This window comes from Carettochelys insculpta, chromosome 16 (genome assembly GCF_033958435.1).
Source record: "Carettochelys insculpta isolate YL-2023 chromosome 16, ASM3395843v1, whole genome shotgun sequence".
Lineage (NCBI taxonomy): Eukaryota > Metazoa > Chordata > Testudines > Carettochelyidae > Carettochelys > Carettochelys insculpta.
The window spans coordinates 21,408,602-21,428,794 of NC_134152.1; the positions used below are offsets into that span (position 1 = coordinate 21,408,602).

Genomic DNA, 20,193 nt, shown 5'->3' on the forward strand with positions numbered 1-20,193 from the left:
CTCTAGTCTGGCACCCTCAGGACCTGACCAGTGCTGAACGAGAGAATTTGCCGGACCATGGGAGAGTAGTGCTGCTAGACAATATTAACAACACTTCTGGTGCTTACTGGGCTCTTAAAAGATATTAGGAGTAAATTACAGCTAAATAAGACTGAGTGCCAGGACGGGGGGCTGTAAACAAACTTTATGGAACTGTGAGAAACTTGGCCACACCCACGATAAGTAGACATCTGGCTAACTAAAGTCATACTGGACCATGGATGTTGTCAGATTAGAGAATGCCAAACTAGAAAGAGTCAACCTGTATGACTCAAACTGAATTATCAGTTCTGAGTATGTGACAGACAAACAAAGCATGTATAAAAGTTCCAATTAAAGAGAAAATCTGCTTACTGGATAGAGCTCATAATTGTATCCACAGGCCTTACACTTTTCTTTATCACAGGCTAAGATTTGATTCCCCAGGGAAAATAAGAGCACACCAATGTTGGCCAGCCGCACAAAGACACACCTGGAGAAATGACAAAACCCCACACTTTTACCCCACAGAAAAGGCACAACCGTAGAGTCTGATTCAACTAGCAGTTTGAGTCTACTAAATGTAACAAAATGTTGGATCTGGTCCTTAATAAAAAAATGCATTCCACATAGATTAACTGAAGAATAAGCCAGTGAATTAATGTGTTTTATTTCAGTTTCAATAGCATTAAGCTTTTTTAAGTCTTCCCCACTTTAGATTACAGCATGGGTGTCCAACCTTTTGGCTTGCCTGGGCAGCACTGAGTGAAGAGGAATTGTCTTGGGTCGCATATAAAATATATAATATAGTTAATGTATATAAATCACATAATAATGTTAAAAGTTTACGATCTTGTGGGGCCGCATTACTAGCTGTCCAGGACCGCAGGCAGCCCGTGGGCTGGACATGCCTGGATTACAGTATGTCTATGTTCTAGACCGCAGTCATTTCAAATGTAGGCTGTGGGATAGCTGCTGACATTCTCTACCTGCCTTGCATCACAAACTCCCATTTCTTTGCTGTTTCTTACCTGGCAATATCTTTTGGCACAAAGTACTTAACTCCCACCTTGTTCTGGGCCCTTGTCCTGCTCTATCCCTGTTAACTCAAGACAGTAGCGTAAGGGAAGCTAATGACTGCACACTCTGTTGCAATCTTGTGGAACAGCTGCTGTACAGAGTGACAGAGTGAACATTTCTCCTGCACTGCTGAGAACTGTGCCAGGACAGTATCTTTGTCCCTCTGCCCATTTATAATTGGTGAGCTGCAGAGTCAACCCTGCCACAGACCACACAGCAAGGGGGGTGAAGAGGAGGAAATAACTCCACTGTCCTTACATTAACAGACACGGTAGTGAATTATTTCCAGAAATTAAAAAATGCAGTGAAGGAACTCCAGCAGTGGCTGATCTCCGTTATCCTATTGATTCCCAAAGGAGCCAGGTTAGAATGCTGCTGCTAAGGACCATTTGAGAGCACCCACATGCCCCCACTTTGGAAATACTTGTGACAATAGTAATAACCACACTTACCGCATCAATGTTAACCTGATCTCAAAGGCTGGTGAATACTCTTCAAATCTGATTATATATGAAAATGAGAGAGGAGCAATGAAGTTGGCCAAGGTGATCACGATAGAAGGCAAATATTGAACTAAGAGCTTATCCTGAAATGTCATCTTGCTGCTGTCCTACAAAGGGATGGAGGAGAAGGTATAATATGCACAAATAAAAACTCCTCTCTTCCTGTTCTCTACTCAGGCATCCCACAGGCCTCAGCTGTCCAGAACTCTTTCATCTTTCACTCTGATTCTTCTTTCTCCACCCACATCCGCTGGGACCACAAATCTGCTTACAGGCACCGCTGCAATCCTATCAATATGGACCATTGACTTGTCCCCTCCCTTCAGTGGTATTCATCCAAACCTTCACCCCTGCACACCTGAAACATATGACTGCTCCCCCAAAGCTTCCCCAAGTCCACGTACATACAGAATAGTGCCACTCGCTTTTCTACCGCAAAAAACCCCAAGCACAGCTGTGTCTCAGCTCTTTCCCATCCCCTGCCTCATATGAGCACCCAGGCTTCTATATCATTTTAGGATCCTGCACTCCTTGGGTGAAATCTTGACCCTACTGAAAACAACAGCAAAGCTAATAAGGCTGGGATTTCACCCCTTATATTTAAAAACTTTCATGGCCTTTTGTCTATGTGGACCCTCTTCCTGTTTGTTGAGCTGTCTTTCTCTAGCTTGTCAAAACAATCAGTCCGCTGTTGGTGCAAGACAATTTTCCTCTCTGTGACACACCTACCATTGGAACAACCTTTCAGCATCTCCCCACATCAGTAACTGTCACATTTGAAGATGTCACTTATCTCTCCCACATATACTTCTTGATTCTGCTCCCCACTGGTTGCTAACTAATCAGTAAGCTGAAGAGTGCTCAGGGATCCCCTTTGTATGGAAGATACTGTGCAAGTCACTGTTGTGTTAGACCAAACCACACCATTTCTTTACAATTCTTCCCCTTACTTTGCCAAGTATACATTGATCATTATCACTCTAACAAGATTTATTCTCATGTTCTGAGACTTACGTTGGAAATACGTTCTTGCGAGTAGGTAGTTGCTCTATAGATGAAGTAAAAGCATCCCGACAGAAGTGCAAGAACAACAATATTTACAAGTATTCTTAGACAGTAGATGCGTAGTTTTTCTTTCATTGTCCTAGCATCTCTTTTTTGCCGTAGTCTTTCTTCTTCCAAATCTGTCTACAAACCAAAGAAAATTCATATTGACATGTACAGTCCTCTGATGCAGAGAGAAATATATCCATATGTCATCAGCACCTGGAACATCTGATTAAAACAAGGTAGTATATCTTGGATTTGAGGTGCACACATTTGCAGTCTGATTCAAAACTTGCTGATAGTTTTTCCATCAACTTCAGTGGGTCTATACCCCAATGCAAATCCCCTAACCCAGCATTTTTCATCCAGTTCAGGTCTGCAATCCTGTCTTCAGAATCAAAAATCTCTGCAAACCCTTTACATTTACTGTAACATTAAAAATGTACGAGTGATAGCAAGGCTAAGCCTATATGATTTATTTGTGTGTGGGTTTCCAAAGGCTGACAAGAATACTTGACCTTTAAAAGTAAAGGCGTATGGAGAATGGGGGACTGAAGTTCTTTGCCTTACACTGCAATAACATTTCATGTGTCATGACACCATCTGCAAGGTCAAACTCAAAAGCGACTCGATGAGAAACTCATCTACACCATCTCAGCAAACAGTTCAGTGGTGAGCTCTCTGTGGCAAGGAGCTGGTGTTTTAATTCATTCCCTGAAAACTGTTGACAAACTTTTAATACTAAATAATATTAAAGCCCAGAAATGTCAATAGGATTTACACTTGACTATAAAGGATAACTCACCCTAACAAGCGCACAGTCATTTATATTTGATGCAACATAGTAAAACCCAAAGGGAATTTAAGGCAGATAACCTTAGTAAAGTTCACTTTCCATCCCCCAAACAAGGATTACATTCACACATCATCCCACTGCACACGCATGAGTTATCTGAAAGGGCCACCTCTAAGGGAGAAGTTAATCCAGCCCCCAGGGTCATGCAGCATCTGAGAAGCCAGGAAGGGGCTGGCTCTGGTCACACTGGGTGCTCTGCCGGACAGATGGGCTACTGGTAACAGGTACAAACATGTGCCATTGCATCCCCGTACATTCAAAACTAGAATCAAGCCTTTCATTGGGAATGATGTCACCACTAGGATGAAGGAGGGTTTGCTTGGTGACCTGAACAGCAGTCATCTTCTTTTCTCTACGTGGAATAAAGATGCATGCTATATGCTATTTATGGTAACATTACTCATCTGGTTTTGACAGGGAGGAAACACATGGGTGTTCTATTTTGCAATGTACAAACAAATAAAACTATTGTTTAATGATATACCATACCCACACCATCTCAATATTCAAAATGAATAAGAAAAAGGGGGAGGAAGACAACAAGCAATAGATTTCTCTCAAAGGTCATTTTACCACACAAACGTCAGTAGCAAATGTGTGTGGGAAGAGGGCAGAACAATGCTGATTTTACTCAGCCTCCAGTTGTCCGTAGAAGACTTCTTCTGCTGTACAGAACGTATTTGAATCCTATTTTCTTCACATCCAGACATGTCACTGAAATACCCAATTTAAAACTGTTTTTTTTTTTAAAAACAGCAGTGTTGCAGCTAGCAGATAAATTGTGAGGTGAATTGCTACTGCTCTTTGATCTGAGCAAACAGCTTCCTACAATGTTGCTACCTTACAATCAATAATCTTCCCATTAAGGTAAGTGGAGACTAGCATAGGGAGAAACAGGAGGGTGAGCCACAAGACAAAGCAGCATGGTCTGGATAGGGGAAGAACCTGAAGCTCAGTACTGATCCTGCCAGTGTTGCAACATACCCCTAGACAGTCTGGAAAAACATGCAAAAGGATGTAGGATTTCTCTCTCACACACGAACCACTCAAACACATAATTTGTGCATGCTTCTTGCAGGAAGGCAAAATAGCACATAAAGGAAAAAACAAGTTACTTACTTTTAGTTCACATTGTAAACTACTATGTTTGAGCTGTGAAGCATTCAGGTCTGTAATACAGAAGTCCCAGCCTGCAAAGATTTTGTTGCAGTAACTCTGAAATTGATCTTCCTTATGTATCAAGCTTTGTTTAAATCCTTCCACAGACCTAATAAAAGACATCCCAGACTCTTGTTCATTCATTAACAGTCTTTCCAAAAACTTGACTAATTACCATTTCTACATTTTTTCCTTTTTTTGGCCATTTCCAAATCTATACAGCAGAAAACAAACTCTCTATGGGCAAATCTACACTGGGCAAGAAAGTCAATTTCAGAGACACGATTCTAGCTACACAATTAGCAAAGCTATAATCAACATATCAGAATCGACCTTCTTGCCTAGTGTAGTCCAGGCCTCTTCTGGCTCGTGCCAACATCCCTTACTCCACATGATAGCATGGAGTACAAGGGGCAATGGCCAAGCCCAAAGAGGTAGATTTTGCCACATCTGTAATCAAACTCCAGAAGATGGACTGCGGCTTGGTCGATATTCTCGTAAGCATAGATTAGCCCTCTGAGCTGACACATATTAAATCAGCACAAACATCAGTTACCAATTTTTTTCATCCAAATTCTCTCTGTAAGGCCCAAAAAAAGAAAAAAATCAACTTGAAATCACTGCAACTCATGAAGACTCAGGTTTTGTGTACTTCAAAAATGGATGTCAGATTCCTCTCAACCCTTAGCAATCACAGATATTTCCAGAAATACACAGAGACTCTGGTCCCAGGAGGCCGCCTGTTTTGCCAATTTTCTTCCCTCTCCAACTCACCCCATCTCTTCACAAAAACTTATTTCAACTTCATTCAGAATATTAAAAATTCTTAGTTCTCGGTGCAGTATATTAATAAAAATCCTAACAAAAACTCAAGACTATATGGATAAGGAACTAAGACATTATTATGATCGCCATACCACGGCTTGTAAGATCATGAACCTACAAGCTAAATTTAATTTATTCAGCCTAGCCATATTCGGTTTTATTAGTTCACCTAAGCCTGCATAACAGACAAAAAATTCTCACGTCAGCGCCACCAAAGGCAAAATAATATCCTTAAAAGCAGCCAACAGAATGAACTTTGTACTCCACTTATTCTACATCAGGTGTAGGGAACCCTTTTGGGGTCGGGGGCCACTGATCCACAGAAACATCAGTCAGGGTCACACAACTGAGAAGGAAAAAAAAAGTCACCTCATTGATATGGTCCCTGCCTGAAAAAACCACAGGAGACGCTCCTCATTCCAACTACACATTAGCCCCAGAGCCTATGAGGACCAGGGCTAGTAAATTTTGTAGGCCTTCCTAGGCTCTGAGGTGGGGCCAGAAATGAGGGGGTCAGTGTAGGAGGAGGCTGCCAGGAAGCCGGCTTGGTGCGTAGGGTCTGCAGGAGTGGGCTGGAGGTCTGAAGGGGGGTGGTGGTGAAAGACTGGAATAGGAGTGGGAGAGTCTAAGAGTGAGGGAGTGCAGGAGGGAGGTACAGAAGCTAACGGGAGGGCATGCAGCTCAGGTCTGGGTGATGGGCACTCGAGGTGCAATTCCCTCACTGCCCCCAGGCACCACCCCCACCCCACTGCGCTGATAGGCTGCAATTCTGTCCAATCAGAGTGGCAGGGAAAAAGTCTCTCCAGGCAGTGCTTCTCGGCATTGACGTTCCCCCAGGCAGGGCAGGGACAGGGGAAGTGAAGTGTGGATCCACTTCCTCCCCCACATGCCAGGCAAAGCCTGTGGGGCAGACCTGGCCACAGATTCGCTGACTCCAGCCCACAAGGCTGGGGGCTCCACACTGCCCTCCTTGCAGTGGATCAAATGGCGGGGGGGCGGGGGGAGATGGGAGCCCAGATTCCCATCCCAGATCTACATCAATACATTTTTGGAAGAGTAAAACAACATGAATAATCAGCAGGGACATAGCTGAAGCTATACCATGTCCACATCAGTGGAAGTCCAAGCATAATTCACTGTTTTTCATATTTTTATGAACAGAACACACACACACACACACACACACACAGAGTGATGAAAAGTGACTTGTACAATATCAAGCAGTAAATAGCAGATGTTACCTTTTCACTATCCAGATAAGACTTAAGGAGAGATACACGAGCGTAGCCAGCAAGTATGCAAGTGGTAACCTGTATTCAATGGCACCAAACTTCACAATATCCATTTTGTAATATCCATAAAACAGACTTGTACTTTCAAGGAAACCCTGTGACAGAATGAAACACACATAACACTGGTCATAACATTAACAACCACTCAGCTAGTAAACATCATTTTGCCAAGAGCATCATACAAGGAGACACAGACTGCTAATTAGGGCCCCAAACAAGCTGCAACAAGTTTATGATTTGTAAGTTTCTGCACTGCATGCACCACATTTTGTTAAAGATTACACCTCGGACCCACCCACGTCCCCTTCCATTTAAAACACAACCCCTTTGGCAATTCCATGTAAGCCACTACAGTAGAAGTAATATTGTTAGGGATTCTTTCATTGCAAAATAACAGCTGGAAATGAGGATGAGAGACTGCAGCATGTGATCAGCCAGGTCACCTGAGCCGCCAGCAAGCAGGTATAAGTGTGAAAGCCACTTCCTGTTTCATAGTAAGATTAAAACTTTATCACCATTGATTTAGCTGTAGCATTATTTTCAAAACTGGTCTGAAAAATTATTCTCTTAACAAAACCCCTTTGTATTTTACATGTGTTAACTTTGGATTTAGAAAAGTAAAATAATTCAATCGAATTACTCACGGTGCCAGAGAGCAGATCTATTATATAAGTATAGAAGTAAACGAATCCTTTAGTGCCATTAATTGTATAAATTGTACACTGCAGCTCTGCAAAAGGAAGAAAGAACCAAAGTCACTGGGTAAGTTTTCTACCTTACCATGAAACCAGTATAGTTCAAATATAAGCGTTTGCCTGTAAAAGCAGAAATTATCTCCCCTTTACAATGCTTGACATAAATAAAAGTAGACTCACAAGGACACATACCTATACTGTTCAGAGGAATTTTAACACAGCTGCTGTTGAGAATGCCATCGTTGGAAATGGTGGAAGGAAGTGTTATAAAACTGAACATAAGAACAAAGATTACAAAATTTAACAGGACCAGGAAACGCAGGAAGGAGAAATAGGACTGGACACCGGTGCCAAACTTCCCTGGGAACAGAAAAGAAAATGTCACCAATAAAAATGAAAAATCACTGCAAATATGAGATAACATTAAAAGCAAAGGGTCCAGAATCTGATCACAGTTGCACTGGGGTAAATCTGGAGGCATGCCACTGAAGCAAGTATTGCTCCTAAGGCTATCAAGCAATTAAAAAAATTAGTCATGATTGATCACATTCTTTAATGATAATAGAATACAACTGATAAACATGTTTGAATGTTTTCACATTTTCAAATATATTGATACAACACAATACAAAGTATACGGTATGTACTTTAGACTTATTTTATATAAATGCTTGCAACTGCAAAAATAAATACTGTTTTTCAGTTCACTAATAATTCTATTGTGCAATTTCTGTCATGAAAGTTGAACTTACAAAGGTAGAATCATGTACAAAAAACCCACTGCATTCAAAAATAAAAACATTGTGAAACTTTACAGCCTGTAAGTCCACTCAGTCCTCCTCCTTGTTCAGCCAGTCACTCAGACATACAAAAGTTTGGCTACAATTTGCAGGAGATAATGCTGCCTGCTTCACTTTTACAACATCGCCTGACAGCAAGAACAGGCATTCACATGACACAGTTGTAGCTGGTGTTGAAAAATATCTATGTGTCAGGTGCAATAAGATTCACATAGCTGTTCATGTTTTAACCACCATGTAACATGACGGTTCTGGGCACAGCTGAGAAAACCAATCCTGGGTAAATTGCTTAAACTGGGACACTTACAGTCCAGGCTGTGATTTCCTTCTCACTGAGGCAAACAAAATCAGCCACAAAGGTACCTCTCCCAGCCCCACTGGCCAGCCAGAAGCCACACAAGCAAACCCACAGGTTCCCCAGCTGCTACTAACACCCAGAGCCAGCAACTCCCTTTACTCAGGTGAGAGGCTGTTAAAACCTATTTCACCAAATCCACACAGATGTAGCACTGAGAGGGCCTGACAATCAGGCTTGGTGTAAAGCGTAAGGCCTGAACAGCATAGGGGGTTAACATAGAGCAAAGCTAAAGCAAAAAGCAAAGCTGTGAGTCCTGCTCACAGAAATTTGGCAAGGGCTGTGGATACTGCAGAATAAGACATGCTTAACACCCAGCACAGATCAGATACATGAACATTCCAAGAAGGTGGAACAGAACATCTTGCTTGGTACCAGAGATAATGGAGACATTCTGACCCAGGTTCAGCACGGGGTCAGGATGACAGCATGATGGATAGTGTTGTTTTGATAGTACCACCATCTGCAAGGTAATGGGTAGCATCTTGTGCTGCTTTCCTGAGAGCCTTCTGAGAGATGAGCCCTCAGTGCACACAGGCTTAGTTCATGAGGACTAAAGAACAAAGATGGTCACTGCCAGGCCCATCTTATAGCTTGCCATGTGAAAGGAAAAACTCCTTTCTCCTTCCATAGGCCATGCAGGGTCACCACTGGCTGCATCTCAAAGACAAGTCCCAAATTCCTGAGATGTTTATTGGACGTCTAAGTCTTTGTTCACCATCCTGTCTGGGAGAAACGGCTTTTACATTTCATTTAAAAATCCAGTAATGTCACACACCATTCCAGAGGATGTGCATCCATGCTAATGGATTCTACTGGATAATGCTCCAAAGCAGTGAAGACCCATGCATGTTCGTTCCTATCATCTGAGTCAGATTACCACGAGTTGATGGTTGCTTTTTCCTTTATGGTAGTTCGGGCTCTGTAGTTTCCACATCAGAGTGTTGCTCGTTTAAGGCTTCTGAAGGCATGCTCCAAAGCCCCTCTCTCAGATTCTGTAAGGCACTTCTGATCCTCAAATCCTGGGTCAAGTGCTGCAGCTACCTTTCAAAGTCTCACATAGGTACCTTCTTTGCATTTTATCAAATCTGCAGTGAAAGTGTTCTTATAACAAACAACATCTGCTGTGTCATCATCCAGTTTGCTATGACATGAAATATATTGCAGAATGCGGGTAAAATACGGAGCAGGAGACGTACAATTCTCACCCAAGGAGTTCAGTCACAAATTTAATTAATGCATTTTTTTTTCTATTTTACAAGAATCATCTGCATGGAAGGATGTCCTCTGGCATGGTGATCAAAGCATGACTTGCAGAATAGAATTGGGTTATCAAAGAATCATAGAACACTCAAGAGGTCATCAAGTCCAGTCTCCTGCCCTCATGGCAGAACCAGGCACTATATACATTAGTAAGAGGCAACCTGAGGCCCACTGGGGCTCCACCTGTGGCCTGCAGACCTCTGGCTGCCTCCCCACCCTCATGCACCACTGAAGCACCAGGGGCCTGCACTTCCTTGTTCCTCTCTCTTCCTTCCACCACTTTCGCAGCTGTGAACTGCCTGACTCGCACTCTGTCTCCACTACACTTCTGACTCATATTTAGCTTGTGATCCAACTATGACCCTTAGTCCCTTTCTACAGTACTCCTTCGCAGTCACTTCCTATTTTGTATACCTGAAACTGACTGTTCCTTTCTAAGTGGAGTACTTTGCATTTGTCCTTATTAAACTTCAGACCATTTCTCCAGTTTGCCCGGATATTTTACGGGCAAACCCTCTCAGTTTGGTATCACCTACAAACTTTGTAAGCAAATTCTCTATGCCATTATCTAAACTGTTGATAAAGATATTAAACAGATCCAGTCCCAAAACTTATCCTTGCAGAACCCCACTTGTTATGTCTTTCCAGCATGACAGTGAACCATCAATAGCAACTCTTTGAGAAGGATTATCTATCCAGTTCTGAACCCACCTTATAGTAGCCCCATCTTAGTTGCATTTCTCTAGTTTATTGAAAAGAAAGTCATGTGAGACTGTACCAAAATGTTTTAGTAACCTGTAGCTATACCACGCCTACTGACTTATCCTATCGAAGAAAGCTATGAGATTGGTTTGAAGTGATTTGTTCTTTCAACTTTATGTTGGCTGTTACCCATCATCTCATTATCTTCCAGATGTTTGCACATGAACTCCTTAAATATTTGCTCCATTATTTTTCCTGGCACAGAAGTCAAGCTGACTTGTCTGCAGTTTCCTGCGCTGGTTTTACTTTCCTATTTATAGAGGGCACTATGTTTGTCCTTTTCCAGTCTTTCAGATTCTTGGCTCAACTTTCATGGTTTTCCACAGAAAATAACTAATGGTTCAGAAACCTCCTCTATAAGCTCCTTAGTATTCCAGGACGCATTTCATCAGGCCCTGGTGACATGAAAACATCTAACTTCTCTATGTAATTTTTAACTTCTTCTTTTCACATTTTAACTTCTAAGCCTACCCCATTTCCACTAGCTTTCACTATTCTGCATCTAGTCTCCCCTAAGCTTCTTGGTGAAAACTGAAAAAAAGAAGTCATTAAGCACCTCTGCCATTTTTATGTTTTCTGTTATTGCTTCTCTGTCTTCACTGAACGATGGTCTTTCCTGTCCTTGGTCATCCTCTTGCTTCTAGTACAGGTTGTGCCTCCCTTGTCTAGCACCCTCAGGACCTGAGTGGTCCCAAGTGTTGCTTGACAACGACAGGTCAGGCTGGCTATCTGGAACAGGGGCCCACTTCTATAGGGCTCCCCTGCAGGGCTGCCAGGCTCCACTCCCATCAGGGGTCCCTGTAGGTACAAGGCTGCTGGGGTTTCTCTGCCCTAGCTGGGGTCCTGCAGCTGTAGGGCTGCCAGGACTCTATGCTCATGCCATCTCCCAGCCATGGGCTGCCAGAGCTCCGCACCCAGTGACTACTGGGACTGAGGGGATTCCCTGCCACAAAGCAGCAGGGCTCTCCCAACCCCAGGCGGGGTCCCCACAGCCCAGCTTCTCCCCCGCTTCGCCAACAGTGTGGCTCCTGGATAGTCTCCCAACTGGCGCTGGACTTCTTGCAGTGGGGCTCCCCAACCCCAACCAGGCTCCCACTATGTGGAGGTCCCTGACCTGACTCCCTCTGCTGGGACTGCCCCGAGGGTCCCCAGAGGAGGCTACCAGCAGCTGGAACTCTTTGGTCTAGGTGCTCTCCATTGTCCTGCCGAACGAGAGAGTTTCTGCCTGTGGAATGTTTTCTTGTTAACCTTTATATCTATAGCTAGACTGAGCTCGTTTTGTGCCTTGGTCTTTCTAAGTTTCCTCCATGCATATGAACATTTAGCATACCTAGCACATAAATACCTTGCAATGCCAGCTACAAAAGTGCCAAGCAAATGACGGCTCTCACTTTCAGGTAATAGTAACAGACAGGGAGTCGTGTTAGTCTATACACTATCAAAACAAAAAAGCAGTCAAGTAGCACTTTAAAAAGACTAACAAAATAATATATTAGGTGAGGTTCTGTGGGAGAGACCCACTTCTTCAGACCATAGCCATACTTTAAATAAGAAGCAGGCAGAATAATCTCCCATAATTGTAAAGAAAATCTGTGTTTTAATGAAGAGGAATTTTCACAACAGTCTACAAAAGAGAGGCTTCTGAACTCTCTTTTATATTCAAATTTGACACTAACACATGGTTTGAACTGAGATGTGAATTTTCTGGGTCATTATAGGGGCTCTTTTGCATCCTTGGCTTAATCTAATTCTTGACCCCCCCCCACCCCTTCTGCCCCTCTACTCTCCGATTTGCTCACCTTGATAATTTTTTTCTGAGTTGTCAACCTTGATTACTTTTTTGGTTCTCTGTGCCTTAAATATTGAGAGTCCGTTCTGGTCTGGCTATGGTCTGAAGAAGTGGGTCTGTCCCACAAAAACTCACCACCTAATAAATTATTTTGTTAGTCTTTAAAGTGCTACTTGGCTGCTTTTTTTGTTTTGTTTGTCTTAGTGATTGGTTGAACAAGAAATAGGACTGAGTGAACCTGGAGGCTCTGAAATTTTACACAGTTTTATTTTTGAGAACACTTAGCAAATTGACCTTTCATGAGAAAGATTACACTACAGAACCTCTGAGGCAACTTGAAGAATACTTTTTCTATTTTAATTTTTACAGTTCAAATATTTTAATAAAATAATATAAAGTGAGCACTTTACACTTTGTATTTTGTGTTGTAATTGAAATCAATACATTTGAAAATGTAGAAAAACATCCAAAATGTTTAATCCATTTCAGCTGGGATTCTATTAAACAACAGTATCAGAGAGGTAGCTGAGTTAGTCTGTATCTTCAAAAACAACAAGAAATCCTGTGACACCTTACAGACTAACAGATATTTTGGAGCACAAGTTTTTGTGGGCAAAGACCCACTTCATCAGATGCATGCGTTGGGGAGGAGGGGGGTTCCAGAGGGGGTTTGCAGAATAGCTACTTTTAAATCTGTTACTGAGTGTCCAGGGAAACTGAAGTGTTCTCCTACAGGTTTCTGTATGTTACCATTCCTGATATCTGATTTGTGTCCATTTATTCTTTCACGTAGAGACTGTTCAGTTTAGCCAATGTACATGGCAGTGGGGCGTTGCTGGCACATGACGGCATATATTACATGAGTAGACGTGCAGGTAAATGAGCCCCTGATGGTGTGGTTGATGTAGTCAGGTCCTGTGACAGTGTTGCTGATGTAGTATATGCCATCATGTGTTGACTTCAGTCTTCAAGACATGCCAACTTGTCTTCTGAGCAAAAAGAACGCATACACTAACCTACATACTAACAATACTGCACTCCTAACAGCAAGATAAATCACAAAATGGAACTATAATACCTTCGATGCTACGAATGTCATGTCTCCAAAGTTCCAAGTGAGATGACAGCTCTTTGTTAACATCTAGGAATTTTTTCCATGATTTATTCCTGGTCTGTTTCCACTGATCCCATCCGGAGAGATATTTTGCATTCGCCTGCTGCACGGCCCTGGTGAAAATATAAAATAAAATACATTCCTGCTCAGAGGGGTAGGTTTTGGTGGGAGGGAAGCTGTCTTCCATTACCAATATTTTTATTTTTTCAGTTGTACCTGATTTAGTGACCAAGTGAGTGGGTACAGGGGGTTAACAATGCAAAGGGACATGTGATCTCTTTCCCACTGTCAGTAAAGACAACATTCTCTTTACCAAGCGGTATATGCCCTATGGAAGGGGAGAACTAAAAAGATCAAGTCAATTTATAAAAATGTGCAAAACAAAAGAGCTCTGCAAAAATATTTACCAAAGGAGGACAGCTTTCCTTGGTAAAGTGTGGGACCTTAGGAGGTCAGTTGTGTTTTTAAACACTTTGCACCTCCAGCTCTGCCAGGGACATACTCCATTGGATACAAACTCTTGTGTTTTAAAAAAGCAAACATTTAAGGATCTGTTATCTCCACACTGCACACCCACATGCAACTCCCATTCACATTAGCATCAAGAGAACGCTCCTAACTGATGATCCATCCTATTATAAAAGGAGAGTCGTCCGTCCCACTGTGGTCAGTGTGAACACACCCCGCCCCCTCCCCACGACTGCAGGCCCTCCCCCTTCCCATCTTTCTGCTACACCTCTGTGCTCTCTCTCCCCGGCGGGGGTGGGGGGGAGTGCGGCAGGGGTGACTGGTGCCTGCAGCAGGAAGGGAGGCAGGGGCAACTGATGCCTGTGAGAGGAAAGGTGCAGAGAGCACCCCGTTGATCAGTGTTGGTGGAAACATTCGGGGGAGGGGAGTGCACACCCGTTAGGACTCCTAACAGTCTCCTGTGGGGGTGGATCCACTGTGCAGCACTCAGAGAAGCCCCTTTTCCCTGTTTGGTCCAGGCTCCTCCCCAAGAGGGTTGGCTTCTCTGGCACCATCTCTCAGCCGGGCTCATCCCTCCCGCCATCCTAGAGCAGAGACTGGAAGTTCCAGATGCAGTGGGCCACTATCAGAGCAGGAAGCTGGTCCGCAAGTAGGGCAGGGTTTGGCCAGTGTGCAGCTGCACAGAGCCAGACTAAAACCTGGCCATGCATGCTCTCTTCTTCCACCACCCGCAGCCCATGCCCATGGAGCCATCACAGGTAAGTCTCACCTGGCCAGTTCAGGGCTGGTTAGTCTCTCCCCACCCAACCCCACCCCAACCCCCAGCTCCAAAGAAATCCCTCCACTGCCAGCGCACTGTGGGGACCAGACTGGCCCACCTTATCAAGCAGGGAGCTTGCTGGCTGCCCCCATCACCTGACACAGGGTCTCCCAGCAACACCTGCACACAGGCACCAGCCGCCCCACCTCTCCTCCTGCCACAGGCATCAGTCGCACCCGCTTCCCAGCCACAAAAGCGTGGACCCTGCGAGTCTCTGATAATGAAAAGCTCCGCCTCAATTAATCCCATCTGGAACTATTCTGGGTCTGGTTCTGCTGGATGTGGTCCACAGAGGAATATCAAAGGGACGCAAGGAAAGCTTACTGCATTCTGTTAATTTGCAGGTTTGTTTGTTTCAACACAGTGGACAAATGATCCTGAGGATTACAGAAGTGAGCAACAGAAAAGATCCATGAAATACAGATCCATCCTCCTGCAAATCTGAGTTATAATCCCTAATCAACGTGTCAAATATTAAACTGCCTATTCCACTTTATCTCAGCCAAAAGCACAAGAAACAGCAGCTTTAATACAATTGATTGATGTAAAAGGTGGTTGTGAACGCCAAGGTTCTTTAGAAATGTTATTTTCCCAGATTTATTAACTTGTTAGCGTTTTGTTTATTTGTATGTTATATGGAGAGATGGTCAAAATTCAGAATTTCCATCCCATGGGAAATTCTGGAGATTTTGAAATTTGGTTTCATCCCAAATCAGAACAAAAAGTCAAATTTTTATAATTTCTACAAAATGAAATATTACAAACATATTTATGTCCACAGAGAGAAAATATTTTAACTTAGCATGTAGACTTTTAGATGGTATTTACATTATGTAATAGTCCAGAAGAAATACTTGCATTATTTCCCACATAAATTTTAACAAGACTGATTTCCACCAAACCTTCTGAAGTTTGTCAATCAGCATTTTCCAACAGAAAACTGTTCCATGGAAAACTGAGATGATGTAGTTACATTCTGCAGCCCAGCACCAAAAACAAGTGTTATACACAAGCTATTACATTTAAATATTACTCAGTGACTTGGGATATCTTTTGAAATCATTATTAGAACTGCAAAACATTACCAGGCCTAGCAATGGCTGGAGCAATGGGAATTCTGAGCAGCAAGAAAAATTCAACAGACTGAGGTTTGTTTGTTTTTTTTGTTTTTTTAAATATACATTTATATATTCAGAAATATTGGCGATAAGGATCTCTAAATACAAAAACAGTTAAGCCTTGACACAAAAGCCCTCACTAAAATTTAAAAAGTCTTCTATTGCTCTCTTGAAGCCCAGGGAACATAAGACACTCACAAGAATGCTTTACAAAAGTAGCAAAGGTTCTGATCTTGCAAATATACATGCTTGAGTAGCTCTGTGCACAAGTCGTCCCACTGAATTATTCACATCCTCATTTGTAGTACCGTGACCAAAGACACCAACACACACTCCCAGGTCTAGTGTAGTCAGTACGGTTTCTCTGCACTACTCAACTGGAAGCTGAACCGACAGTTTGGCAGGAAAGCAAGAGCTGCACCTAATTTGCATTAAATGAACAGACAACAGCTGACCTCATCTCTAACTGTGGCTCCAGCTACTTGCACATAATGTCATCTTGCAGAGACTACAAGCCCCAGCATGCTGAAAATACTCTGAAGCAACAACATAAGTTGTCTTTGCCTTACATCTTAAAATGGATGTGTGGCTGTGTGGTGATCACCGCTAAGGCAGATGGGTGTTTGTGTCTCTGGGGCACATAATAACTACAGTAGCTGTCACTCATCACTCAGCCAGTCAGCTGTTATGCAATTTGTAGCAGTATGTGATGGATACCATTGAAGTGCCTACAGCTGCACTGGAGCCTCAGTGTGCCAGACACTTGTAAGCTGCTGGCTGAGTTCACAGACCAGGCCCCAAAGAACAATCTCCACTGCCCCAGCAGCCCTCCTCTTTAGGCACATTGCTTTATTTCATCAAATAAAGCCAGTTCCACACATCAAGTATGATATCACAATCAGGGTCCTGATACTGGGGCAGGCAGAGGGGTGGGCTAAACCCCAGAAGAATGAGTAACGGAATAATGAGCGTAAGCCACATTACTGCACCATAAACGTGCACTGCATAAGGCATATGTAAACCTGCTTAGCGAAGGCTATAACGTGCTTGAATTTGTAGCCACTAGAAAAGTTGTTTTGTTTGCAACCATACCGCTCTCTGTTTTTCCTGATTAGCATCACTTAAATCTCTGCTCTTCATTTAAAAAAAACTTATTCTTAGCTTGAGAAGAAACTCTCTCAATGTTATGTATAGAGTGTAACAGGCTTGTGTGTACACAGTCTCTTTGGAGACAGCAAACAATGTATGTGTCCCTCCAACAAGGATTGACCACCACAGAGATGCATCTCAGTTCCTGAGTTACCAGAGATACACTGACTGTTACATGGTAAACTTAATTTTACCAGTCTCAAGGAGTTTGTTGGTGAAGTGGATACACTAGGGTGGTAGGCAGCTGACACACAGTCCAAGATGCAGCAAAACTCACTCTTGCTAGGGCAGAGGTGTAATACAGTGGCTTATGGTTCTAAGTGCCTTGAGAAGGGTGTCTAAAGCAGGGGTCCCTGTAAGCTGTGCACTTGGGCAGCCATCAGGACTCATGAAAATGCCACCTAGCTGATTAGCAGAGTGTCCACAGCTGGCAACTTGTGTTCTTGAGGTGCACAACCATTTATGCATCAGTGCACGTAAAAATTATTCCGCACATGGATGGAAAAAATTAGAGGGAATATTGGTCAAATGTGTCCTTTTCCCCTTGTCGCAGGCTCTCCTGCAGAAACTCCCTACAGACTGAATCTGCTCCCTTCTCCTTCCTGGGCTGTTCCCTGCAAGATTACATTCTGCAGGTGAGCCACCTAAGTCATATCTAAAACAGGCTGTGTCTAAGAATTCCTGCAAGAACCTTCCTACTCCCTGAAATTTTGCTGGTCTTTTTGGGGACCAGGCATCTATCAACTGACCCTGGCTCCCAGTGTCAACAGGGAAGCATAATAGAAGGGACTGGGGCAAAACTCTGTTCATCTGGCGACAGTGCTGTACACGTGTATAACAAAAAACTGCTGACATCACAAGCTCAGAAACTGCACTGAAAGACAAGAGACAATGGAGGTAAGGGAAAGGACAAGAAAACAAATGATTACAAACAGCATGATAAGCAATGTTATCACCTACCTGCTGCCAAGTTTTTTGCTGGCTTCATCACAGAGGCGAGGTTATGGAGGTGTTTGAAGAAGACAATGTGGTGGGTTTGCAGATGGTTATGGAGCGCTCCTTCCATAAGCACAGGGGACAGCATATGAGAAAGCACAAAGGGGCTTACTGGACAATGTGACAAAGGGGGAATTGAAATTGACACTGTTAGCCAACAGAGGCAGGAGTCAACATCTCAACCATATGGAAGAGATGATGAGCAGGACAGAGATCAGCCAGGAAGGGCCACAAGAATGTAGAACAGTCTTTGTGCTTAATGAGATGGAGCTGGGGGAGTCAAAGTTGTGTTCACGTGGCAGTAATAATAGTTCACCTGCTCTTTGATTCATCCACTCCCTTCTTTAATTCCCTGCAATTATTCCTTATCTCAGGCCAAGCTGAAGTCAGTGGGGCTTCTTTTGTGAATAACTACTCACCAGTGCGGGCAAGGAGTTCACAGTCAGACCCTCAGTGATCTTTTCACGTTTGTAGTTGATGGAATGGATTTTAATATGCTACATTTTGACCAAGAAAGGTTAGACAGCTCCTTTTCGTGCAGTACTTGGTCTGATGCAATGATCCTGGAGGTGGACCCTCCAACAGGGGTGCAAAGAGGCCAGCTGCCCTGGAGCCTGGTGATTCAAAAGGGCCCAGGGCTCCTGGCTGCTGCAGGTGCAGCAATGACTGGAACCATGGGCCCTTTAAACCACCACCAGAGTGGCATATGAAATGCTTGCGGAAGCTCTCAGGACCGCTGGGCGGGGGGGCGGCAGGAAGGCCAGTATAGAATGCTCAAGGCAGTCCTGAAGACTGGCTTCCCCCAGCCCCACCCCTTCCAGGAACGTGGAAACAGGCCCCCATCCACCTTCCCCAGGGGCCCAACAAGGCTGTTGGCCTTCTGCTTACACCATTTCAGCCCTCCATGGCAAATACACTACACCGATTCAGAGAAAGGTAACATTGGGGAAAAAAAAATCTACTGGACCAACCTTAGTTTTCTCTTCTCCTGAATACTTAACGCACATTCTCTGATTGATCGAACCACAATCTTACTTTCCTCTTCTGTTCCTTCGACAAGATTTTTAATCTCGCCAACAGGTGCTCTTGCAAAGTCAGGATTGTTTTGTCGTCTATCTAGTGTTCCTCTAAAAGAAGCTCTCTGCCTCAACATGGATCGGTAACTCGGCAATTCTTGCAGAAAGATAACAGATGGCAACGTCTGCTCTGTGTCAGGAAGGAAGACTTCTAAAGGGAAAAAAGAGAATGTGAATGAACTTACAGGTAAAGTACAGTCTAAACAAGAACTGTTGATACCAGGGGAGGGGATATTTATGAAACATGCAATAACCCATAGTTGCACTGCTGCAAATTGCAAAAATCCTTTTGCTGCCATCAGGGTGTGGAGGCATTAAATGGATGCTCTAGTTGAGCAAGTACAGCCGGCGCCAGGAGTTTGAAAGGATGCTACAAATTACATTACAGCCCTGAGAACAACAAGAAGTCCTGTGGCACCTTATAGACTAAACAGATATTTTGGAGCATAAGCTTTCATGGGCAAAGACCCTGCGAAAGCTTATGCAATGACTCATGCATCTGATGAAGTGGGTCTTTGCCCACGAAAGCTTAGGCTCCAAAATATCTGTTAGTCTATAAGGTGCCACAGGACTTCTTGCTGTTCTCAAAGATATAAATGAACACGGTTACCTCTCTGATTACAGCCCTGCAAAGTCCAACTCTATAGCATGATTCAGAAGCACAATTCCATCTACACTTCGGAACCAAACCACATTAGCCACATCAGATCCTACTGTACTGTAGTCCAGTGCTCCACAACCAATGTGCCATGGCACACTTATGTGCCACAAAATGACACTTAGTGTGCTGTCAAATTTTGAGAAAAAAATATTTAAAATTAATTCAACAAATCGGGGATGGCCAACCCGCAGCTCTCAAGCTGCATGCAGCTCTTTGAGCCACTAAACGACCCTCCTCCTCTGAGCCACGCACCGGGAGTGCCATCCACCACTTCATGCTCGTGCCCCAACCTTTGGTGGGAGAAATGCGTGGTGGTAGCAGTGGCTCCAGTGAGTTGCCAGCATCAAC

At 43.5% G+C, this 20,193-nt stretch overlaps 1 protein-coding gene across 2 annotated transcripts in view; it reads right to left on the minus strand.

The window, feature by feature from the left end:
• Nucleotides 1–20,193, minus strand: part of TMC7 (transmembrane channel like 7) — a 29,861-nt gene that overhangs the window by 6,663 nt on the left and 3,005 nt on the right. For both annotated transcript variants that reach the window (XM_075010740.1, XM_075010741.1), the window contains exons 2-10: nt 19,080–19,335; nt 13,522–13,670; nt 7,667–7,834; nt 7,424–7,509; nt 6,729–6,874; nt 4,624–4,771; nt 2,616–2,789; nt 1,551–1,708; nt 394–511 (exon numbers count right to left, since the gene is read on the minus strand). In XM_075010740.1, coding sequence (XP_074866841.1) covers nt 394–511; nt 1,551–1,708; nt 2,616–2,789; nt 4,624–4,771; nt 6,729–6,874; nt 7,424–7,509; nt 7,667–7,834; nt 13,522–13,670; nt 19,080–19,335 — 1,403 coding nt within the window. The remainder of the gene's footprint in view (nt 1–393; nt 512–1,550; nt 1,709–2,615; nt 2,790–4,623; nt 4,772–6,728; nt 6,875–7,423; nt 7,510–7,666; nt 7,835–13,521; nt 13,671–19,079; nt 19,336–20,193) is intronic.